The sequence below is a fragment of the Aspergillus pseudonomiae genome (genome assembly GCF_009193645.1).
Source record: "Aspergillus pseudonomiae strain CBS 119388 unplaced genomic scaffold BDV37scaffold_104, whole genome shotgun sequence".
NCBI classification, from domain to species: domain Eukaryota; kingdom Fungi; phylum Ascomycota; class Eurotiomycetes; order Eurotiales; family Aspergillaceae; genus Aspergillus; species Aspergillus pseudonomiae.
The window spans coordinates 92,230-116,186 of NW_022476096.1; the positions used below are offsets into that span (position 1 = coordinate 92,230).

The 23,957-nt window shown below is 39.8% G+C and overlaps 5 protein-coding genes across 5 annotated transcripts; 2 read left to right on the plus strand and 3 right to left on the minus strand.

Annotated features, from left to right (window-relative positions):
* Nucleotides 1-293: 293 nt before the first annotated feature.
* Nucleotides 294-2,174, plus strand: BDV37DRAFT_287931 (retromer subunit VPS17; the record flags this gene model as incomplete). Its single annotated transcript, XM_032088182.1, has 3 exons — nt 294-740; nt 804-1,257; nt 1,312-2,174. 3 exons carry the CDS (start codon nt 294-296, stop codon nt 2,172-2,174), a joined length of 1,764 nt encoding a protein of 587 aa, XP_031936419.1.
* Nucleotides 2,175-2,338: 164 nt separating this feature from the next.
* Nucleotides 2,339-3,085, minus strand: BDV37DRAFT_12710 (GFA family protein). The gene has a single exon (XM_032078672.1). It carries the CDS (start codon nt 2,926-2,928, stop codon nt 2,503-2,505), a length of 426 nt encoding a protein of 141 aa, XP_031936420.1. The 5' UTR covers nt 2,929-3,085; the 3' UTR covers nt 2,339-2,502.
* A 10,073-nt stretch (nt 3,086-13,158) lies between these two features.
* Nucleotides 13,159-14,376, minus strand: BDV37DRAFT_275587 (uncharacterized protein; the record flags this gene model as incomplete). Its single annotated transcript, XM_032085418.1, has 5 exons — nt 13,159-13,203; nt 13,240-13,347; nt 13,381-13,951; nt 14,015-14,156; nt 14,232-14,376. 5 exons carry the CDS (start codon nt 14,374-14,376, stop codon nt 13,159-13,161), a joined length of 1,011 nt encoding a protein of 336 aa, XP_031936421.1.
* An 8,654-nt stretch (nt 14,377-23,030) lies between these two features.
* BDV37DRAFT_261722 (uncharacterized protein) lies at nt 23,031-23,957 on the plus strand. Its single transcript, XM_032083350.1, has 3 exons — nt 23,031-23,417; nt 23,570-23,651; nt 23,740-23,957. The coding sequence occupies exon 1, from the start codon at nt 23,079-23,081 to the stop codon at nt 23,376-23,378; it is 300 nt and encodes a 99-aa protein (XP_031936422.1). The 5' UTR covers nt 23,031-23,078; the 3' UTR covers nt 23,379-23,417; nt 23,570-23,651; nt 23,740-23,957.
* On the minus strand, nt 23,254-23,868 carry BDV37DRAFT_261723 (uncharacterized protein; the record flags this gene model as incomplete). Its single annotated transcript, XM_032083351.1, has 3 exons — nt 23,254-23,417; nt 23,570-23,642; nt 23,740-23,868. Coding segments are annotated over 2 exons (171 nt in total), but the record flags the coding sequence as incomplete, so codon positions are not given.

The window sequence follows — 23,957 nt, forward strand, 5'->3', positions numbered from 1 at the left end:
GTGGATGCCTGGCCAATCAGGTGTCGGCGGCCGCAACGACGTAACGTTTCGGCTTGTCTGTCTCTTCGGGTTGACATTCCTTCTGCCTCCCACTCCACAATCCCGCATCCTTAATTTGCCCTTCACAGTACCCTGCGGCTCTCAATTGTTTTCTGAGGGGATCCAGGTACGTGCCATCAATTAGCCGCAATAGCTTCATGAAAATGCATTGCTAATATTTGTGTGCCTGCGATGCAGACGTGGTCCGTCGGAGCCATACTACTACTTACTCTCCCCAGCAAAGCCAGACAGCCATGGACTACTCCGCTATATCGCATGACCCCGACCACCCCGCGGGTACCTCGCCTTGGGCTTCTCCCCGACCTACCCAAACTACGTTCCCTACCTCGAGTATCAACGACATTCCTTCCGATCCGTTAGCTCCCCCTCAGCCTCCGTACGATGCCGCTTCCCAGCCCGAAAGTTCTCTGCCTCCCGGGGAGGAGCAGACCGAGTCACCCGACCTCTCGGAGCGACTACAGAGCGCACAGCTAGGCGACCCAGATTACCATAATGAACAATCACAGTATGCCGCGCAACAGCAACAATATGCCCAGCAACCTCGGTCTCAGCTCCCCGCTAGGTATCAAACCGGGGCCAGACAGCATGCCAGGCCAGCTCCTCTATACAAAGTTCAGGCGAAGATTACAAGCTTAGAGAGGACGGGCAAAAAGGATCCCATTTTGCGTTTCGATGTTCACGTGAGCAAGCTCCTTATACCAATGGCTGTCCACCGTCATCGCAACTAACCCCCCTACGCACAGACCAACATCCCCAAATTCAGAACCACTCAATATCGCGATGTCCGCCGTACCCATGCAGAGTTTACGAAGCTCGCCGAGCATTTGATGTCGGCGAACCCCGAGGCGATGGTTCCTGCGGTGCCTCCTCCATTGACCCCCGCCGGCGCAGGAACTGAGGAGGATGAGATTCGCGTGAAGGCGTCCATGCAGAAATGGTTGAACACTGTCTTGGGTAACGAGGTTCTGATGCAGGATGACGAGGTCGTTCTATTCGTTGAGAGTGATTTCGGCTATAGTCCGGTTGTTCGGATGAAGCAGCCTGCGACGGGTATGCGGAGAAAGGTTTTGAAGCAGTTCGCGCCTCCCCCGGATGATACGCCAGAGCTACAGAATGCGCGACCCGTGGTGAAGATGTTCTATCTAGGGAGCATGGATGCTAGTCACAAGGTTGACCGTGTAGTCAAGGGCCGACGAGGTATGTGAGCGCGAGCGCTGTGGTGCAATAACGCCAGCTAATCAAATGCTGTAGGACTCGGCCTTGCCGAATCAGACTTTGGCGTAAAGCTGGGGCAGATGCATGTGCAAGAGACGCACCCAGGCCTGGCCAATGCTTACCGGAAATTGGGAAAGGTCATTCAGACAGTCGGGGATTATCACGCAGTCCAGGCTACCGCAGAGGCCACCACCCTCGGGGAGCCGTTGAACTATCACTCATCCGACGCTTTCATCGTGAAGGAGACCCTTACTAACCGTCATATTTTGCTTCGGGATTTGATTCAAGCTCAACAAGTTACCCGCAGCAAACGCGCAGCTGCAGACCGGGTGAAAGTCAGCTCTTCTGTTCGTAAAGATAAAGTCGATGAGGCAATCAATGCTCTAGATGAAGCCCAGAGCCATGAAGACTACCTCACAAAGAGGACACACCGGGTGACATCGAACCTACTTCAGGAGAAGCGCCGCTGGTTCGACCGGACCACGAACGACCTCTTGGCCAGCCTACGTGAGTACACCCTGCGTCAGATTGACGCCGAACGTCGCACCCTTGCAACTCTGGAGAGTGTTCGTCCAGATATCCGGGCGATTGATTCATCTGGTGGACTGAGTCGACTGGGCCGTGAATCACACCCGACTGTGCGGCGGCCAAACCTTGGCTCAAGCCAGGGGCCCAAGGGCGACGCGTGGAGCGGCATCCCTCGTCGCAGCGAAGGCCTTGGGCGCAGCATGAGTGGCAGCATGATCTCGCCTACTTCGGAGGTCGATGAAGAGGTGAATGGGCAGGGCAAGGGAAGGGTGCGCTCTCCCAGTGGCGTCAGCACTACTGTCGAGGAAGATGATGAGGATCGACTGGATGCTCGCAATGCGGCGAGCCGGTTAGCTACCAGCACCTTCTGAACTTCTCCTGTAAATTACGGATATTCATGACTGTGAGATTCCCCGGTGACCGCCGTACCTTTTTCCAATGATCAACCTGTTGAGTCCGGGACGAAGATGGTTTCAGTCTCAAATTGTGTTAGATGATGTTCGATATGCTTTCTCCCTTACTGTCGTTGTATTGCGCTCGAGATTCCTCTCGGATCTGATTATGATGTTCTACCGTGTCTGTGACCTGCGTAGTGGATGAATCATGTGATAAGCAAATAGGTATATACACTCAAAACATGCCCTAATCAGCCCAAACTCCATGTATCCATACTATCCAACAACTCCACGCCCAGCAATGTCAACGCCTTCCCCGATTAGCTCCATCACTAAACCTCACAAACCCATCATTCGGCAACTGAAACCACGCCGCCTTCTCCTTCACAAAGAAATGCGCACAGGGCTTCGGAACCACCCTGTCGAAATCATCGATGGTGCCCGCGGCGATGTACAGTCCCCCCGGCTCCGAGTCATACACCATACTGACACTCGATCCACACTGGGGACAGAACCCACGCGTAGCGAAATCGCTAGATCGCCGCTGTGTCGGTGCCTCGTGGGTCCAAGTGATGCTCGTCGCAGAAAAGAATGCCCAGGTTTGGTAGGGTCCGCCGGATTGTTTGCGGCAGGTTATGCAATGGCAGTTTGTTAGTTTCGTGGGCAGGGCGCTCGCCGTGTAGGTTATGTGCTCGCAGGCGCAGGTGCCAGTCAAAGTGGTGGCCTCCATTTTTTTTTTTTTTTAACCCCTGGTTGTCCAACCTGGGACTTGTTTCTTTCCTTTTGATCTTTTTTTGTTGTCTTTGTAAGCGCTTGAGCTGAATTAAGTAGTGGTACAAATATTTAGTGAGGACTTCTGAGAGGATGAGGTCGGGGGTGGGCAACTCGTATAAATTCTTTGTGCTGAAGGGTTTTGCTGGGCTATTGTCCTGGGGTCTTGGGTCGAGAGCCCATTGTTGTAAAGGAATCTCTACTGATGACAATAGTAAGAGGTTGAACTGATATATATTGAGGTTTGGGGCGCAACTTGGAGGGTTCCATACTCATCTTGCTTCTCTTGATTGGCTGCTACGGATTGATCTATGAAATAGTGTATAACTGAATTGTTTTTCTGCGAGTTCCGCCCAGTTACCCGATATGGGTGCCGCCGCTTTTATGAGGGCAGTACGTGAGTGCTCCGAGAATGCTCTGAGTCATTCACTGATTGCTCACGGAGTATGCACTAGACGCTCCAGTCGCTCCCGGATACAATCTAGCAAGCTTAGTAAGTTATCCGGGAGTAGTTTCTCCTTGCTCTGTATTATACCTCACGTGACTATAACAAGGCCTCTAAAGCGTGTACAGACTAAAGCTTGCCAATCTATACATATCCCATCAGTTTCGTGAGGGCGTCATGAAGACAAGGGCCGAGTAATTTAATTTAATCACTAAATACAATGATCATTCGGAGTATACTTTCCGGTCAGATTAGAAGAAGTGAAAAGAAGTCATTCCTTTTGTAGGTCTACTTTAGAGGCTTTTTACCCTAATTCTAAATATAAATATAGTATACACGCCTTGATTCTTCTTACTTTTATCCTCACTCTTAAGATCTTATCTTATATATATCTTCTATTATATTACCTTCGTGATTTCAGCGTTCAAATAGCGACCTACGTTAATTTCAATATTCAAAGATAGTTAAATGTTCCGACTCGTGGAAGGCCACCCAGCTTAAAAAGAAAAGAAAAGCTCGCTGTGAACTTCGTTGACAGTGGGGATACAATGCAAACGCCTATAAGTAAAAAGATACTGAATGAACAAGAGATAGAGCATTAATAAAGACAAAAGAGAGATATAAACAAAGGGTGCGCAAGTATAAAAAGTACGTCTCTATGTCTTTTTAATATAAGTCTCTCTACTCACCCTTATCTATTAAATTTCTTGTCGAAAAAAAGAATATGTCTAAAGGCTATACAGTTGGAGAGAGGCATCCAGCTTCGATACTTAAGGAATTCAAGGAGTTTATCCACTAGCTTATTAAGTTTATAAAGGGTAAACTTACTCTTAATAAACGACCAACTATATATATAATTTTAGTCCATACCCAAGAGTTCGTTCCCGGATTCTTCCTTAAAATTAGAAATAAAATCTCTTCTTATAACCGAAGCGATCTCTACCACATAAATATATTTTTCTCCATAGAATAAATAAGTTTTTGACCCTTTTAGTAAATTAAATATAAGTTAGTCGAAGAGAAAGTACTCTTAGTAATTAAAAAACCAAAGTATAATTTTAAATTAAGAGATTTTGAGCGCGCTATTATTGTATTTTAAGTAATTAATAATCTATTCTTTATGTTTAGGAGATATCGTGTCCAGTTTCATTTTATCACTCTTTAATTTCTATGTACAGGTGCTAGAGTGTCTTCTTTTATACCTGTATTAATTGACAAAGTTAGACGAGAGTTATATTATAAGGTAAGATTAATAACATAAACTGATTATATTATTTAGGCGCTAACATTAGCTAGAACATTGAACTTATTTTATTTCATGCTATTAATATTTTTTAGAGGATTGGATAGCGGCTTGACTAGCAATTTGTCAAAAATAATAAAGACCCTGAAAATATAATATATATAGCTTAGTATCTCTCTGGTTAACTTTGGACTATAAATATATTTGGATATTGATATCGAAAATTATTAAATTTAGCACTGCTATCTGGGACTGTGACGAGCCCATTTATTCTAAAGTATTTTATCTTCTAGCTCTTGCCCTTGCAGACAATGCGCTCTATAGTTTCATATCTCTTGAAAAAATTTTCGAGCAAAGAATCCCTGAGGGGCAGGATGAGCTGATTCTTAGATAGAATAAAGAAGCCAAAGATCAATGCATTGTCAGAAAATCTACAGCGGTAGGGATTAGTAAGGATCCTTTAATAAAAGAAACGTATACGGCCGATTTTTGGAAGATCCTTGCAAATACTTGTTACTTTGTAACTACCACAGTTCACACGATGCGACGAGCTCTAAAAGCAGCTATTAAAGATCAGTGGTTATTCTATTTTTCTTTTAACTTATTTCCGTATTGCTAAGATTTTCTATAGATAAATACTTATTAGCTTACGTAGCGCAGATCTTTACACAGAAGTCCAAAGCTGTCTATGGCAACGACTATCTCGTTAACTGTTCTAGTGTGGACGTGTTCAATGCTTTGATAGATAAACCAGCCAATAATACTTACATTGACTATTTTCAGGGATACGGTCAATTCCACAAACACGGCCTACCACGACAATTGTCTATAGAGAAGGAATAGAAGATTGATACAGATCCACAGCTGGTTACCAAAGTTATAGAAATCCGCAATGCAAAGTTTGACAACAATATCAAGCGCCTGAAGCGTAATTACAATATCTTAAAAAGAAAGATCTATACTAGTATATATTAGCAGTTCCAAAGTGAATAGATTCAGAACCAGCGCGATTGGAAAATATTAACCAGAGGCCAAGAATGCCCCAATTTCGTGGAGTAAACTGCAGAAAAACAGGCTTAATACAAAGTTATGCCTAAATTAGATTGTCTAGCGGCTATCATATCATCTAATGTACCTCTTTCATTTGACAAAAAGGCTATTATTGTGAGGGATCTATATACTCAGTATCTCCGTGACTTTGACATGGTTTACCATCTGGGAGAGAAGCCAGTTGAAGGCCGATGTCCGGTGGCCAGTTGTGGCTATTTATTAGAGATGTGAGCCTTATCTATAGATCTACATATATCCTTTACTGACGTTCCTGCAGGTTGAAAAAGCCTACGAGAAGCAACTATATCTATACTTGTGTTTGCCAAGAAGTTTCTCGTACTATGAGAATTCCTCTTCAACAGATCAAGTATTGTTGGGAGTGCTTTATCTTCTTTAATGGAGAGAGCCTAGAATTCGAAAGGTATTGCGCTAGCCATCTCTTATTAATGACTAGCCAGTATTACGAAGTGATGGTGTATCGCCATACCACTATCTAGGCCAGGTACTGTATCAAATGTATATGGGATGATAAACGGGCCGCTGCCCGCAGAATAAGAGCCTTTGAAAGAAGCCCAGAGCTAAGAGATCATTTGGAAGAGTATATTGAGCAAAAGTCATGGCTGTCAGTTTACTCCGATCCTCATTGTAACTATATCTCTACCAACGAATTGAATTACCATCGACACCTTCACGATATATACTATTATAACAAAACTATTTGTATACGATCCAAGAAGGCCAGTAAGAAACGGTTGTTCTTGATGTAGGACGAGGAGTCTACTCTAGACAAAGATTATTGTATATAGCTGAAACGCCCGCGCAAGTAAGGTAAGAAGTCTTCTATATCACCATCTACTGGTACGAAAGAATTGAAGATTACTTTCTAGGAACCTTCCGCGATGTACCTGAAGCCTATCTTATCTGTCTCTGCTCAGGAGGAAGATGAGGATTAAGAGAGTCTTAAAGGTATGGCTTGGTAAGCTGTCAATCACTGCCAGAGCTTGAATTTGTCTAGTATAAGCCAAAATTACCAGACGGCTCGATTGGCTATATTTGGCATATCTAATTTGACTGATAGCTTAAACAGCTGCTTAAGCCCTTTAATAACAAGCTCCACTTTCGGTGCGGTTTTTATCGACCTACGGATTTTAGAGACACCGACTGCTCTCTTGCGCCAGCCTGTTAAGGAAACTGAACAGTTCTCTGCACGTAGCCTAGGACTATATGTGGAAAGTAACTATGCTACTGAGCAGCTCAAGGGCAATACTCCGCTTCAAGAGCTCTTCGCAGACCTAGTTTAAGGAGGTGTAGATTCTCAAGGTGTGGCTATACCAGAGATAGATAATATAATTATTAAATATACCCCACTTTCTCCAATTTCTCTGAACGCGAAGCCAGTACCAAGTTTGATAGACTATAAGTCGAAGCTAATAGACGAAGCGGATTACACAATACAAAGCTCTTTAAATATACACGTTATCAAAGGTAGGATAGAGAAGGCTATAGAGTTAATAAGGCCTATAATAAGAGCTAAAGTTAAGGAGCTAGCGGCCAAGGTTTCTTAGAGATCTATAGACTTCTAAATTTTAGGTTAGAAAGCTAGGCCTTACAGTTAAGAAGAGGACAAGTTACTGAAGATATTTATACGGAAGTTAGCAACTTTCGAAGCGGTGACGCCAGCTTTTTAAAGGTGATTTCCAGGTCGGTCTGCGATTTCACTTCGGAAACGCTGATCTATTATACGATCGCCGTTGCGGTGGTCGATCCAATTAAAGTTTTTATAAGAAATTATATAATTCGATAGATTAAATATAATTACTTTTATAGGTGAATAAGCTTTTTATTTATAAGATTTATAGTGTTGGTGGTCGCTAGAGTTATTACCTAGTAAATAAAGTCTTGCTTTGCTAATAGAGATATATTAAGTAATTAAAAGTAGATATAATAATATTGATACCAACTCCTTCTCTGGGCTTGAAAGGAATTAAATTAATACTAAGGGAAAGCGGTAATCCTCCATGCGTGATAAGTATTTTAAAGCCCGATCAGTTATCTTATTCTAAGTGGGAGGTATCTAAATAGCTAGTGCCCAAGAAATAATAGGAAGTATAATATAGTCCAGTAAGACGGGTTAATATACTATACGTATGAAAAATGACACTGTTTAATCTATGGGACCTGACCTGGCTTATAAGTAAAGTAAGATTCCATTGGATACTAATATTATAATGAAGTGGAATATATTTAACTGGATGCTTTATATAAATATATTACAGTATATAATCTTTCCCTACAATATAGAATATTGCACCGCCACAAAACAAGCCTTATATTATAAAAAGTTCACGTGTTAAAATATACATTGTAAATTACTATTACGTTTTATATTACATTATTTAGATACTATGTATAAGTATTGTCAAGTATATCTTTTTACTATATCTAGCGTCCTCTTTAAGGCTAATTAGTAGCTTGGTTGAGTACTGGATTTTTTAAATGACTAAGAAAATATTCAGTAATAAGCACGAAAAAATGATTATAATGGAGTAGTTATAGATATTACTTATAGAAAAGAAATTGATTAGCTAGCACACTGATTCTGATTGAATATGAAAATATTGAAACTGTGCTACTTTATAAATAATAATACCTCGCCGATTAAATATTACCTATAGTGTTAATACTTTCGGGTTATTAACCGCTTCCTAAAGGATATTTTTTATCTGACTAGAAAGATATGTATCGTTATTCTTTCTCTATATACTTTCTAGGAATACCACTCGGCGCAACCTATTGACCCAAGGAACCAATGCTTGATAGTATGGTGAGAATAACTCACTTGCAATCTTAATAAAATCCTCTTCGTCAATAACTATACCTTACTTAGAACGAGCTGGCTTTCTATTATCCTCATAGTTCTAACAATCGAAGTCAGTTGGCCCAACCTCTTGGCCTAGACTATTATAATGAATATATATCCAGAAGAGTATTTAAAAGAAAGATTCGAGGTTATGCCTGAATGAATGTTGCTCTCCCAGAAATAGATCTATTACTATGAATATTCTCGTCCCTATCTTCCCTCTAGCTCCAGATGGTCGTTCTCGATGATTCTCGATAGATAGATCCAGGTCGATGAGAAACGCTGACCATGACAGATTTCCTACGTCTTTATTTAAGATAAGATTCCCAGTCGAGACATCAGCCTGTAAAAGTCCTGCTTTCGTATGCAACGACTGGTAGCCTTGTATAATTAGTAATGAACTATAGTATATGAACAAAACTTATATTTTCTATGCAATTCTCAAGTGCATGTAATAGCGAGACGCGTAAGCTTGCTCTATATATAGGTAAACTATAATCTTTGATAATAACTCGACGATGTACCCTATCCTATATATTGGTATTATAGACACTTTTGGAAGGTGAACTTAAGTAAGGGCGTTTCTTTAGTAGCAGTATTGCGCTAGCTTGGCTAGATGATCTTCTTTGGCCAGTCGAGTTTGTAGAGCGACTGGCTCTTTCTATTCCTACTGTATTACTTGCAATTAAGGGCAGCTTATACTGTACTGGTCGAAAGTTCATGGACTGCGTGATATTTAATCCCTTTTAAATATTGCAAATATTGTCGATTTCTCTATTTACTTAAACGGTTTCATGATAGTGATATCTAGCTATATTAATCATCTCTTTCTCCGTCGCTTCCTATAAAAGTTTCCCCTCTCCTTCTCTCTTTGGATATTGCCATTAATCTTTGATAATAAGTAGTGAATTTGTCTTGTCTTTTTCGCGATGGGCTTTCCAGCAAGTTATAGCTCTGCCAGCAACGCATATAGATCTCTTTATTAGTCTTTCAAGGATAAGACGCTTACAATGTCCATCGCGTTGAATTTTAATATAGCTTTTTTCGTTAGATATAGAAATAATGCTTGGGTTATATCCTAATTGTTTATTGTTCATCGTAAGAAACCCAGCATGGCCAAAACAAATTGGAGCCTATCCTTGTTGATGTCGAAGGAGGAGGACGCTATTGCCCCGACACGGTCGAACTCCTAGAGTCGTATATTAAGCTTATATAATGTAAAGCCTAGCGTAAAACGACAAGTATTTTAAACTGTTAGGACCTCTCTTGCATAACACCCCAAATCACGCCATGTCCTAGAGGCTTGTGTTGTACTGTACTACACAGGGCTGAAATTCATAATATAAATGTCGAAACTTATGAAAAATGATTCAGCCTAACTCTGAATGTAGATTATAATGCTCCAAATCCTCGCTCGGTTTAATACTAGAGGGGTCAAAAGGAAGAAAGTTTTTTAAAATATCAAGGTCTTGCTAAAGTCTAAGGAGGAATTAATATTATTAATCTTCAGCCTCGCCGACAACTCAATAGTATCTTCACAAGCCTGGAGAACCAGAGGAAAGTAGAATATGTCCCCAAGCCGAACTTGTCGTGGCGGAGGAATGAAAATGGAGGTCTTCGGGCCAAGCCCCCTCTGAGTAGTGTTCAATGAGGACCCTTGATATCTGCTCGATAGTTAGCATTTAGGGTCTCTGGGTTGCATGGCTGACTAACTGCCACCTTGCCCTCCTCAAGTTGTATTCCACATAGCGGCAGTTCAAGCAGGACCTTTCTAGTTGATATCCATGCAGCATGTCTCTTCTCCTGACTGTGAACCTATAACCTCGTCCTAAAGCCAGCTGGATAGCTATTCTAGGAGATCCCTGGATAGACTCCAATAGATAGATAATGGTAGCATCATCCGCAGGACGGCAGGTTACTCCTGAAATCCACCACCTTGTATATACTGCGCACACATTGCTTGTTGTGGTAGATCGGCGGGGCATTTTAGATAAAATAGCAACACGAGACGCCTCGGACCAGTTGATATCAGATAGTACTGATGAAGGCATGGATGCCACGCTTTGGGACACTAGACTTGTATGGTACGATGGGAAAATGCTATGATTGCATCCCTGAAATGCATCCCTCCTCTTACTAGTCGGCTGTTGCTGGCTGGTAAAGGGAGGGTTAAAAGGATTACGATCATCGTCTTTATTTAATAGAGATAATATGTCTATCACGGGCAGGGCGTATGAATTGGTCGTGGAAGGTCATGCACGTTTCCAATCTATCGGGATTGGTTGAGTGTAGAAGAGTCCCTTTAGATAACTGGACTTTTTAAATATCTGAGTTTACCGTACGAGACATGCAGACTCTGGGTCCAAGGTGAGAAAGTACGACCAGTACGCGCCCGCTCGATGGCGAGTTTGTTAACACTATTGTCAAGAGTGGAATGAGACCCTTGTTTATCGATGATTTTTGAATATGGTAGTTCGTTGCAAGGCAACATAGGGTGGGTGGATCGAAAACGCCGAATATCATTGGCAACAGGACGGCTTAGTAATAAGCAGACATAGATCTGGTAAATGGAGTTTATATAGAAATCGTGAGGTGGCCCCGGGACTGGAATAAACTATAGCTAACTATAGACCTATGAAATGCACGCTATTTAAAGGATTATGGAATATATTGATAATCTGTAAAGTGTGTACATAATAACGGCGGAGCAAGTGGATTACGTTGGAAAGAGGTATTGGTTCTGGAGGGCGGGTAATTAATAGGAGATTCAATCATTCGCTGGGTCTACCTACCCACCTCTTTATCTAAGATTCGGAAACTGGTCCTTTATTCTCACGAAAGGTTGAAACTCTGTGCTATACAAGCTTACTCTCTATTCAAGGTATTTATAAATCATTTCCCTTGAGAGATCTTATACACCGCGGTATACATATAATAAGAAGCAAGCTATTTTATTGTGTAGATAATAATATCTTCTTATTAGCGCTTCTTCCCTGGGAGCTAAGTATAGCAACACAGATAACTATGTAGTCTTGAAATATCTGAACCAATACAGCCCAGTTAATATTTCTGAAGTTAGATGCTTAGAGGGTTTACTCTACAGCTACTATTAGAAGGTAGCCCTAGAATAGATTGATAGCTTTGGAATTTATAGTTAAAATGGGAGCCTTGATATAAATATTATAATATTACTAGACTTGTGCTATTTCTACTAAGACCGTCTGAGAAAAGCACCTTGAAAGATGATATTATGCCGATTTCCCCTTTTCCAGAGTGGTGCTATGGGATGAAAGTTACAGGCGTATTAGCTGGTATTCGAGGTTTTGTATTTACTAAATCAACACCCTATTTTGGGACTCAAGCTGTTGATTCCTTGCCTGTAAGTCTCTGTTTTTATTGTGAACCTTCGACAATTTGCAGTTTAGTTGTTCATTGCATGCGAGAGTTTCCCGATTGAGCTGGTAAAATTAATAAGCTTCGCGATACGCTTGCTTAAGCAGCTCTCGAATGCGTTGTATAAGATAAGGCGCTATAATAATCATGTCCGATTTAGCATTGAAGGGAAAGGTAAGGAACTATACTACTTACCCTGGGTTGGAGTGTAAGCGCACAGCGATCTATTGTGTATATTTAAGAAACAAAGGAGTACACCACCGGTAGCCGTGAATTGATTTAGAAAATTCTTATATAAGTATCAAAGATTAGAAGAGTTTAATATTCGACAGTGTTAGTTAAGTGCTTTTATATCTTGAGTTTTATATTACTAGCCTCATTTAACTGTGCCAGCTATATTAGTTTAATGGGAACAACTCATTGTGTTTATATCTATACCATTCCTTTTTATACGCTGCAATAGATCCATCACTACCGCACTGTTGACTTGGCTCCACATCATGTACACTTCTGAATATTATTGGAGTATATGAAAGGGAATTAATAATCGATCACAATTTATACTACCGGGAGGTAAGCGGATCCCTCGAGAACCCATCGCAGATACACTTTATTCACACAGCTTTCGTTCCTATCCTTTCATTCTAGCTGGGAACTATGTCTTACTCTCACGTAATATGGATTATAGAGCTAAAGTATAACGTTAATGCACCAACGGAGGGAAAATGTTAGCTGGTTTGAAAGCGATTGTTTGCCTGCTTTTTAATCCCAGTCTTTTGAGCCACAGCTTTTTTCACTAGAATCTAATTTACCTACAATCCCCCATATCAATCCACAAGCAGCATTAATTACTCCCATCCAGTAGTGATATATTGGACATATAGCGTAACTCACGCCTGTAATAATTCAGTGGAGAAGCGAAAAGCTATTAACCGGTCACTGCACTACGCAATCCTATGGGTGTCGCCAGTCACTGAAGGTAAAATACCATAGCTTCCTAGCGAAGATGTCTATAGAGAACAGAGACTGTGTACCAACCATTGCATATTCTATTATTATTTATTCTGTATAGAACGGCCACATACTGACACATCCAAGTATAATAATAAAGGGAACTCACCAGAGTCTGGACAGGAGAATTTAACGAGCTGGAACTCTGGCTAGGTAAGGCACAGATCAGAGGGCTCAATATGTACGATTATTCCAACCTGCGCCGACGGAAGTCAATCTTTTCACTATCTTTCTACCCTTCTCAATAAGCAGAGTAATTGCGGGTGACCACTGTGCATATCTTTCCCATACACAGCTTGATATTGTGCTTCTTGAGGTATTCGTCTGCAACCTGTATCGATGTGGCGCGAAAACGTACTAGCTGCATTTCGAATATCTACGGCAAGTTCGACATATCCTCGCTTTTAACAGACAAGGAATCGTTATCTGAAGGGTTCTGCTTCACCGAAAGGGAAGGGATGCTGTTAAAATCATGGGTTTCGCGCGACTCCCGCTTGATAATTTTGTCAACGTTGTCTTCCACGCTGCGCGTAAAATCGACCATATTCTTATTATTCTTATTAAAGTCGGCCAGTGCTCCTCTAGTATTAAGATTAAGATTGTCTATCGACTCTGGAAAGCCATAAGACTCGTCGGACATACTGTCTATGTCCAAGAAGCTAGGCATTTCATCCTCTAACTGGCCATCTGATTCACCAATGTCTAACACCAGTGAAGGTCCTTTATGGAGCCTCTGAAATTTACGCTCGCGTTCCATGCCCGCTTTCCATTCCTTGGCGTCTATTATATCTAACTTTTTCTTTCTTGCCGCCTCGAGTTCGATTTTCTTCTTACAGTTGGCCATGGAGACGAGCCTATCAGCAACTCCGACGCGGTAGCTGAACGTGGCTGAATCGCCCTTATAGAAGCATGCCCAGTCCAGGATCTTATTATACACTATTTCGAACGCTATTACCGCTGTGACCATATTTTTTACTATACTAAAAAATAACTAAGTAATAGATATTTCGTAGTCCGTCGAAAAATATTGGCAATCAAAGAACATATATATAGCCTTTGCCAACTTGTGCACAAATACCTTCTTAATCACACGTCTAGTATAGTTCTTAACGTTGATTATTTCCATCTTGTTTATTCCTCTATATTGAGCTTTACTTCTATAATCACTGTTAGCTACTAGATCCGCTTGGGAGACATTATATTAGGCCATTAGCTTCTAGATAATAAAAAGGACGGCTTTAATTTCTAACTCGGTGGTACTCCTATGGCGAGCTCGACTTAGGTATTTCTGTATTTTAATAAGGATATCTCTATCCAAGGACCCAAGTGAATCTTTTAGCTTAACTTGAGCCGTTTTGATCACAGTCGCTCTTTGTAAAGGCTGTCTCTGCTTTTTAGCCCTCATCGGGACAGGAATACGGGGGAGAATATGGCACTGTGTTTATTGATATGCTGAAGTAGTATTTCTTGATAAATATAGTATTGAGATTATAAATTTTTTAAATGGAGGATAATATGGGTATTTAGCACTTATGGCGGCGGCCGGTTGGTGGCTTTCGTAAAGTTCAGTTTTAGATAACTGCGAGCCGTGCAGGGCGACGACTGCGTTTCACCGGTGTTAGTTATAGTTGCTTATAGCCAACAATTCATCGGCGATTTGATAGCTCTACTTATTTGCCATGACCAATAAGCCTGTATAGTACATACAACAGGACAGTGGACATTTTTGGTCCTTTTTTGCAGTGAGCTCTTTGCTAGACCGCAATCTATTCATTTATTGGATGTCTTGGCCCCATGTCATTCATTTGTGGATCATCATTTATATCAGATTCCTACCTTTTTCGGTACTTTATTTATTCTCTGTACCGGTGCTGAGCATGGACACTCTACCGAAAAAGCTCCCAATGGACACTCTAATCAGTTAACTTGTTGCAATGAAGCCCTTTGTTGAGTGGGACGTTCGTCAAAATCTTCATGCTAATGGTACAGTGTGGTGGGGAATTCCAACGCAGTTGGCTGGCGGTCAGCCAATAGTTGAATCCCATACTGATTGATCAATACTTGGTTCTTCTTTAGGGCCACTACAATGATCCAGGCCTTGATAAAAGCAGAAGGATGGCATACTGGGACAAAGCCTGGACGAGGAACTGGTTGGCGCCTACTGAATGCCTGGCTAGGCTTCACGCTAGAACTATGAGGGTGAGGTTGAGTTTACCAGAGAATTTATATTAAACTTGGAACCTTTATGAATGTTCAGTATATCACAATCCTAAGAAGGGTTCAGCAAATCCTGGAAATATGGTACACTATCGAAGCTTGCACGTTATAATGTTACATATACATCCAATTGTGATACTATATGCTTCAGGTACGGCAGGCGAAGTTGACCTGCTCAATCTCAGCCTGACGATCCAATCTTCAAAGTATCTCATATCTGTATTTAACTAAATCACTGTTGGTTAAACAGCAAGAATGACGGCCTTTTAGGCTTCATGGTTAGCCGAGCAAATCTACGTACACTTTACAGCCATATGTAACAAAAAATATTAACCTCACCGATAATCTATCATATCAACCCGGTCAGATACCTAAGACAATTTATAACACTCTACCATGAAGCGCCCTTGTCTGCTATTGCATATCTTGGAGTATATTTGTGGCTATAGATAATTGTTTCAGCTATGCCTTGCCATGTTAGGTGTCTTATGGGTTATATTTGAAACAAAACCCATACTTTAAATTCAGAGCAAGATTCACTTGTGTCAAAGGCCAATCTTACGTGCTGATTCATTATCCAGATTGTCCTAACCAATGCACTTCTTTTATGGCATATGGCTTTGGGTTCGGCGCAGGTATAATCCGTCACGTCCTGCACAGTTTCGATGATGCATTAACTTGGAAAATTCAGGCGCAAATCTCTACTTCCCTCAAATGCAGCTATCAGTACCACAGACAAAACTCGCGCGACTACCTATGGGACACAGGAACACAAACAGAGCATCACGAGGCTGCCAACTAAGCGGGACCAGCCTTTCTATCCAGCGACCAAAACGAGGATAACAGCCAGGCCTCTTCGGTGCGAGCGCTGTAACGGTCGTCGTTCCTCAGCGTACAACTACAACCATTATCGAGACCCAGTGACATATCCTTCCATAGATATCTGCTCCCGATGGTGGACGGGCTGTGCAGCTGCGAAATCTGAAGCGCAGCTGCACAATGATCTACAGCAGTTTTATGAACTACAGGCTAGCAGGATGATATAAGAAACCAGCCAATGGTGTAACTACCTAAAACAACCTTTTATATTTATTTTCTCCACTTTTCTTCGCCATATATGAATAAAGCCACAAAATGACAGAAAATAATAACATGCTAGGACAAAAATAGTATAAGAACGAGAAGCTATCTGGCTAAACTTGATATAGGGTAATTTATAAGAGAAGAAGCGGCAAACAACATTGTATATAAATAGGTAAGCCATTAAAAAGAACGGTACAGGACGCGGTAATTCAAGACAAGTTTCCCCAAGGGCCCAGCAAATCGAGTAATCTTGACAGCTTAATGGATGGATCAGACTCCATTTCTTGCGAGAGACGGTTCCGTGCATCAACTAGTCACCGTACACTAAAATTGTAGCAATAGAATTATCGGCTCTCGCATGGTAACACACTTATAAAATATATATCCAGGCCCTATATTCTTTAATTCTTTCTCATATGGAGGCTACTAATAAAAAGTTAGGTCATACTTTCATACGAAGTAGTAGTATATATTAGTATCTTAATCAAGAAAAGTGGACTACAGTACTCAGACATTGACTTTTGCAACTGAATATAAGTAAATTCCCGATAGCTTAACAGAAACTCACGAACCCTATTCCAGTAATATATATTCTGTTTGAAGTCTTTTTTTCTTAAGTAATAAGATATATTTCAGGAAGTTCTCCTTTCTAGGTGGATGCTTGTTATACCTTACTGATAGATCGCTTATATTATTTAAGTTTACTGCCTTAGCTTTAGTATTAATCTATGATATAATTATTAGTAATAAGCTCACTACCTCCAGATAACTAAGGCTACTGGCTGCAATAAGCGTACGAACAGATAGCCTCGCTCCAATATATACCAATCTAGTAATATGAAGGTACATCCAAATAAAGAAGAGTAGCTAGTAGTCTTACACCAGTTATAATTAAAGTTCTTTTTATAATATGCTAAAAAAGCCTAGCTTATACTTTAACGAGATGGTACTCTTTATATAGGATGATCAAGTAATAGTAAAAGGCGCGGACTATGATTCGTTCTCGCCTAATTATAATGGTATATAGAGGCCGGCATTAGGAAAGTGTCTTGTAATTTATTATATCTATTCTTTAAAGCACCATATATAGATTAAATAAAAGTATATGAATTGAGGAATGGCTAGTATATTCCTATCAGAGTAGTTGTGTCAACTTTCAATAACATTTTAAATCACTAAGCAAAACGATATCTACTCGCACGGCATCCTTATCTCTAGGTAAACTCCTTGGATTAAAACATATAAAGTCGGCGAGTCTACTTGAAACTCTATATTATTTATTTTAATATTATGTTATTGTTTTCACCATAAGTGTGTAAAAAAGTAACAAATCTTTAAGAATACCGCGTACAATTGTATTGAAATGTGGAAGCATATGATAGAAAATCAGTCTCTTATACGTTCGAAGCAGTCGATCAGATGCCGTCTCGCTAAATCGATAAATCGAGTCAGATATCTATTACTATTGGTCAGTTGCATAATACTCACCTAGTCATTTTTATCATTTGGAAAATTGCTATAAATGGCCTTGAGTTTCTTAGACAAGCAAGACGCTCCCCAGATAGAACACTTCCAGGTAATTTCTTCCAAAGCAGGGAATTTATTTAAAAGTAAAAAAGATAAGAATCCGGGTGACCTAAGTAGATAGATCTTTTTAAAGGAAAATAGCTCGACGTTTAGAGCTCGACATGTGCCCCACGAGTCGTTTATAATAATTTGTTCCAGCCCTACTCCAATCTCGCGGAGGATATCGCTTAACTTGTCGCTTAACTCACCCTTTAACTATATTATTTCCAAGGTTTTTAGAGATTCTGATTTCCCATGGAAGATTAATCTACCAAGCTGCAAGTAGGAAATAATCAGTTTAAAAAGTCTCGGTAGCATTGAAAAGTCTACGAGAACAGCGCAGTCCCTATCCCACGCGTCTTCCTCCGAATAATAAAACTCTATATTAAAATAAATTTAAAGATCCAAGAGAGCTGGTATAGCGGGCACCACTAGAATACCACTTGATAAACTTTCTATCTCCAGCGTCTGCAGCGACTGGAATGGTGGTAGAAGTGGCCAGGAGCCAGGAATAGTATAAAAAAGAAGCCACTCTCGAAGGGCTGGCTGCTTAATGAGCTGGTGCTTTAAACTATTTGTGCTTTTATCGCTTCTCTCGGTATCGAGACTAATAGTTTTTTTGACATCAGTAGACGGCATAACAGTGAAAAGATAATCTTAAAAGCCTTACCGGTATCGCTGTACATTAAAGAATCGACTTAACAGGTTTAGCATGCAAGGCTCCACAGCTCGGTGGCAAAAGATATATACCTCTCGAACAAGTGGTAACCACTCGCCTAAGAGTTGGAAAATTCTAGTTACTGGTAGGAGCCTGTCGTTCAAGGACTTGGGAAAGTTATATAGTACATAGTCGATTTTGATTCGTCGAAAGAGAATCTTGGCAGCATTGTATCGAATACCCTTTAAGATATTGAATAATACCCACAGATTGTGGTTCTTTAGCTAATATAACATATCAGTATATTATGATGTCTGCAAACATGGTTGGTTAATATTCTGAAATATTATAAGTAGTAATTCAGGAAACAGGCCCAACAACATTTTCGGGTAAGAGGGCTCTCCATTTGGCCGCCAAAGAACAAGAGGGTGACATTTCACCAGATCTTTCGCAGCTATTATATCCAGATCAAAACATTATTTCAACCCAAATTGAGTAAAATTCTCCTCAGTTGCATAGGTATAATAATTGCTTGCTAAAGCCGTCCATGCAAAAAAAAAAAAAAAAAAAGAAATCTAGCTAGAAGCCAACTTAGAGGTAGTTGCGCTCTCCGCTTTCATATATCCACCTCAAAATTTGTATATAGTATACAACTGTCCAGCTATCTACAATAACACAGTTAACTAAGAGTTTGATTATAAAGCCAGGCTTAATAGGCCTATCCATTACACCAACACACTAGTGCGGCACGATGTGGGTTAAGTGGTCATTCTCAACTCATTGAACATCCCCATTACACAATAGAATAAAAGGAAAGCAAAACCGTAAACCGTATTTTAAGTAGGATTCCGCTCCTAATGATACACTCCTAAAATGAAAGCGAAGTTACCCTAAAATAGGATTTCTATATAAGGCTAAATCCTAGCACAGAAACAATGTGGCCTCCCTGTTTATAGCTGAACTTCTGCCTTCAAGCAACTGTTCGACACTTAGATATTGAACCTTTCGGACATCGCTAGGGTTAAGACCAATCTACTAACCAGGTATTATATAGTTTTTAAAAATTTGACCATTACAGTAACTAAAAAATTGAGCTTAACATTTCAAATCCCGGCTATCCTGTCGTCATAGTCTAATAAGAGAGGACAGTAGGAAAAGTAGACAATAGAAAAGGAAAAAGAATTTACAAGAGGAAGCACTGAATTGGATGTGTATGTTTCAGTGTTGAATGAACCCATCTAGCTAGTCAGAAACTTTGGTTTTAAACTGAGTAACCTAATGTTCGCTCAGTCGAAAAAGCCAACCGAGGGGTGACCTTGGGGAACTTGTATCGAGTGTTTAACAAGTTGTACTGTACCAAGTCTATGCTATACTGGCAGGATCCACTTAATCCAATAGATAAACTGTATTGTTAAAAGATTTCTAGAATATATCGCTAGATACCTCCGGTCTCCGACTATACTAATCAAATAGAATATAACGAAATTTGATCATGTCAGGTAGACCCGTTTAGCATGATCTTTCCTGGACTGGCACAATGAAGACAGCTGCTATTGTTTAGTATTCATCCGGTACCGGCATATATTAAACACTCCCTTACTTCACCAGCAAATAAGGGCGGTACGGTACATTGTTAGTGAGCTAATCTATTAATACTATAAATACCAACATTCCACAACAAATACAGTAGGTCCGGAAGGCAAATGTCCTCCTCTTTGGCTAGCTAGATTAAACAATAATATTAATAAACAGCTCGATATTTACAGAAAACAAGAACAACGGTAGTATTTCTATTTATTTATCAAAGAGGGTATATTCAACCATGGCCCATAGAAACGAGTTCACCAGACGAAAATATCCGAGAGAGTTTAGAATTCCATAGTTATTAAGCAGACCCACTCGACTTAATTAACCTTTATTTCGTATTTTTAACTAATATCAGCTGTCCTCCATATTAAATAGTAATTACCAAATATATAAGGTGGAAAAGAAAAGGAAAAAAGAAATTGGAAATATAGATACGGTGGTAGATCTTCGATCTCATTACTTGGAGGGATCGGCTGGACCAGACGTTGAACACATTTTTTAGATATCGATATATTCAACGACTTCTCCGACTGTATATGCGCGCCCTGAACTAAGTGGTAATAATGGTCTATTCTTATACTAACGAGCGTTTAACATAGCAAACTTATTCTTGAGATGAGAGGACCTTTATAGATAAATAATCTTTATACACGTTTATAGTAGGATCATTTGATCTTAGACTTAAAGTACGGTAATAAGAATAGACTCTTATATTAGTCGACACTCGTGCCTAAATTCCCGAGTTTCACTTTGGTTAATTTTTTATTGGGACGCGACAGTAGAATTAGAATATCTACCCAAGAATCTGACAAGCTAAGATCTGAAGTTAAATCCTATCTTCTTTTTATTATTTCTCTACCTTATCGATGGACATGTTTCCATTCGAAAGAAAGATAGAAGTACATAGTCTAACACAAATTGCCGATATTATATTTCCCGCTCAGATAAGCTAAAATCTCTTATATTTTCATGATTCCGTTTCAGTACAGTATAATATTCTTCTGTCTCTGCTCAATATTGAAAATTCCGTTAGACAATGACCTGCGCGGTCCTGTACTGCACTGTGAGAGTAATTATTATTTTTTTTTTTTAATTTATTACTCTTCGTTAAACTCTTCAATTCTAGAATATTTCATATAAGTATAGTAAATCTGTGCTGCTGATGGCAGTTACCACGTTATACCACGTTTAAAATAGTAGGGGGAAAAGAATCTATCTTTTCATGGAATGCCGCTTTTTCTTATTTTTGAAAGAACAACTACCTCCTTCTTTCCCCACTTTATATGTCTGCAGGGCACCCTAGACTTAGGTAGTTCTACTAACTAAATATCTTAATATAGTTGATTAAATTGAAGTCGCTGGGATTAATTATATATATTATACTCGAATATTCTAAGGAAAAGGGTCTAGTTTTGGAACTCCTACTTTTGATTTACTTTAGATCAAATTTATCTCTTTCTGGAGTTCTCTTATTCCCTTTGATTTTTTTTTTTTTTTTTTTTTAGTACTTCTAGCTATCTAATTCGACCGAAAATTCTTCAACAAAGCTATACTTGCTTTTTTCAACATCATCGAAGTCTTTAGCAAGGTACGAAAAAGTTAAAATAATAAGTATCTAACAATACTAGATAGTAAGGGAAAGAAATAATATTATAATCTAGGAAAGTAAGTTAAAATTAAATAAAAATCTTAGATTTCCATAGATGATTATTTCAATATTATCCAACGTTAGGGTACTGTACTGTAAAGTCTCCATTAGCCTACTTTGAATAACTATTATAAGCTAATCGATATAGTATAAAAATAATCACTAGCTAAGTCTTAGTATTGTATACCGTAGGAATAGACTTTAATAATCTAAATTTTTTGAGCAATATCCAGTATGTATATTTTCGGGATACCTTGGTATTGGTCGGTGGTAGAGCTTTTCTTCAGTCCATCTGTGGTATACCCAATTTATATGTTCAACGCTGGCGTCAACTTCTCAGTTTCAGTCGTTCAACTTCCGATACAATACAGTCTAAAGGAGTGTATAGTATCGATTCCTATTACTATAATGCGTGCAGTTTCAGACTCTACCCCACATAAATAAAGAGGAGAACCCTTTATAGGGACCTCTGTCTTAATATCCTAGACTTATTCTCTACACATCTACTCTATATTATCTATTCTTTGATATACTCTCGAATCCTGTGCGATGGCGGTAAAGAAGAATATACTCTCAATTAGTGATAGAGAATTTACAAGCTTGGTTGCGGATAAGATGATTCTCGATTTTCTAGATAATATAATTCTGAATCTCAAATGCGAGAGAGCTGTGAGTGCTATTACCAAGAAAATAAATGGCTACTTACTAATCGAGGATAAATCAATTGATAAAATCTAGTACACCGCCAATTTTTAAGAGAATTTATATAATGCACTATCGAATATTTAGTAACAATAATAAATATTCTGAGGAAGACCTCGATGCTTTAGCTAGGTATATAAAGGAGAAACGTCCTCATTTAATAGATGTGCTGAAGAGCTACGAGCATCAAGTGGGAAACGTGGTTGAAATAGGCCTGATCCCTGACAATTTAAGCTTGCAAAACATGGGAGAAAGGGTGAAGAGAACCTTAGCCGCAGACCACGAAGAAGCTAATCGTGACGATTGTATATAGGCTTCAATGGAATAGAAGTAGCAAGAATACGCCTAATGTAGCTCTTACTAAGGTATGCGGCCTTCTGTGACGGGGGTTTGATTTGAGTATCGACTCACGCGTCTTGAAATTTTCCCTTTTGACCGACGCGAAACCGCTGCTACGTCGGTTACAAAGGTTGCGCTTCCAATGAGAATTATGAGTTTTTCACTTCTCTTCCGGTTTTCTCAGCGAGCTTTCTTCTATTTTATAATCGGATTGAGATATTTATAGCCTACTTAAGGCCGTGTAATCTGGCCATTGTATTTTATTTGTTCCTGCTTAGTATTTTCCTTAAGCTAAGTTTATACTGATATGCCATGTTTATCCACTTCCTTGCGTAACAGTAGCAAATCAGCCTTGAGTCCCGCAATGCAATTACAGGTATTCTGTAAAATTAATGCCTTTCTACTAGGCTTTCTGCCTTTCTTTGACTTTCTATTAATACTGTTCAGGTCTTTGGCCTTTATAGCGCAAGATCTAGTTATATCTTCGAGTTGCTTAAATTTAGCATTTATATTATCTCGATACCGCTTTTCGTTCCGGTTATGTACCTTCTTTCCTATTTTGGATAGGTTTGGGTCCAATCTTTTCGACACAATCTTTTGTAGGTGACGAAGTCGTACAAGTCCATCTCGTGATGGTCGCGTTTTCTGTTTTCCTGGCTGTTGACTTAGAACAGGAGCGTCCAGCCCACAATTCAAGTCGGCGTTGTAGGATCTAGTTGGATTATGTGGTTCTACTTGCTTCGCTTGTTTTATGTAAGGTTTTTCGTTCGAAATTGTTTCTAAGTTCTTTTTATGCTTCGTAGGCAAACTATCGGGGTAGGTAACTTTTTCAAAGTCGCTGTGCTGCGGTGAAGAATGGCATGCGGTTATGCTCTAGTATTTCAAATACTGTCAGCATGCTTTATACAATTATAACAACTGCCTTAGGTTGCACAGGGACGGAAAGGAAGGGCTTATTTTGAACTTACTGTAGGGGTATTGGAAGCGCAGGTCGCAGTGCTTGAGGTCCCTGATTGATAAATTATACCACATGTCTCTAGCAGCTCAGGGAAGTTGTTAGCACTTTCCATTACTCTATTAGACCAATATAGAAATGGCTGTACTTGGTCAAGGAGTAGCCATGGCCATTGGTTATTTTCTCCTATAATTTCTGTCGAAAAGGTAGAGTTACACGTATGAAGGAGAA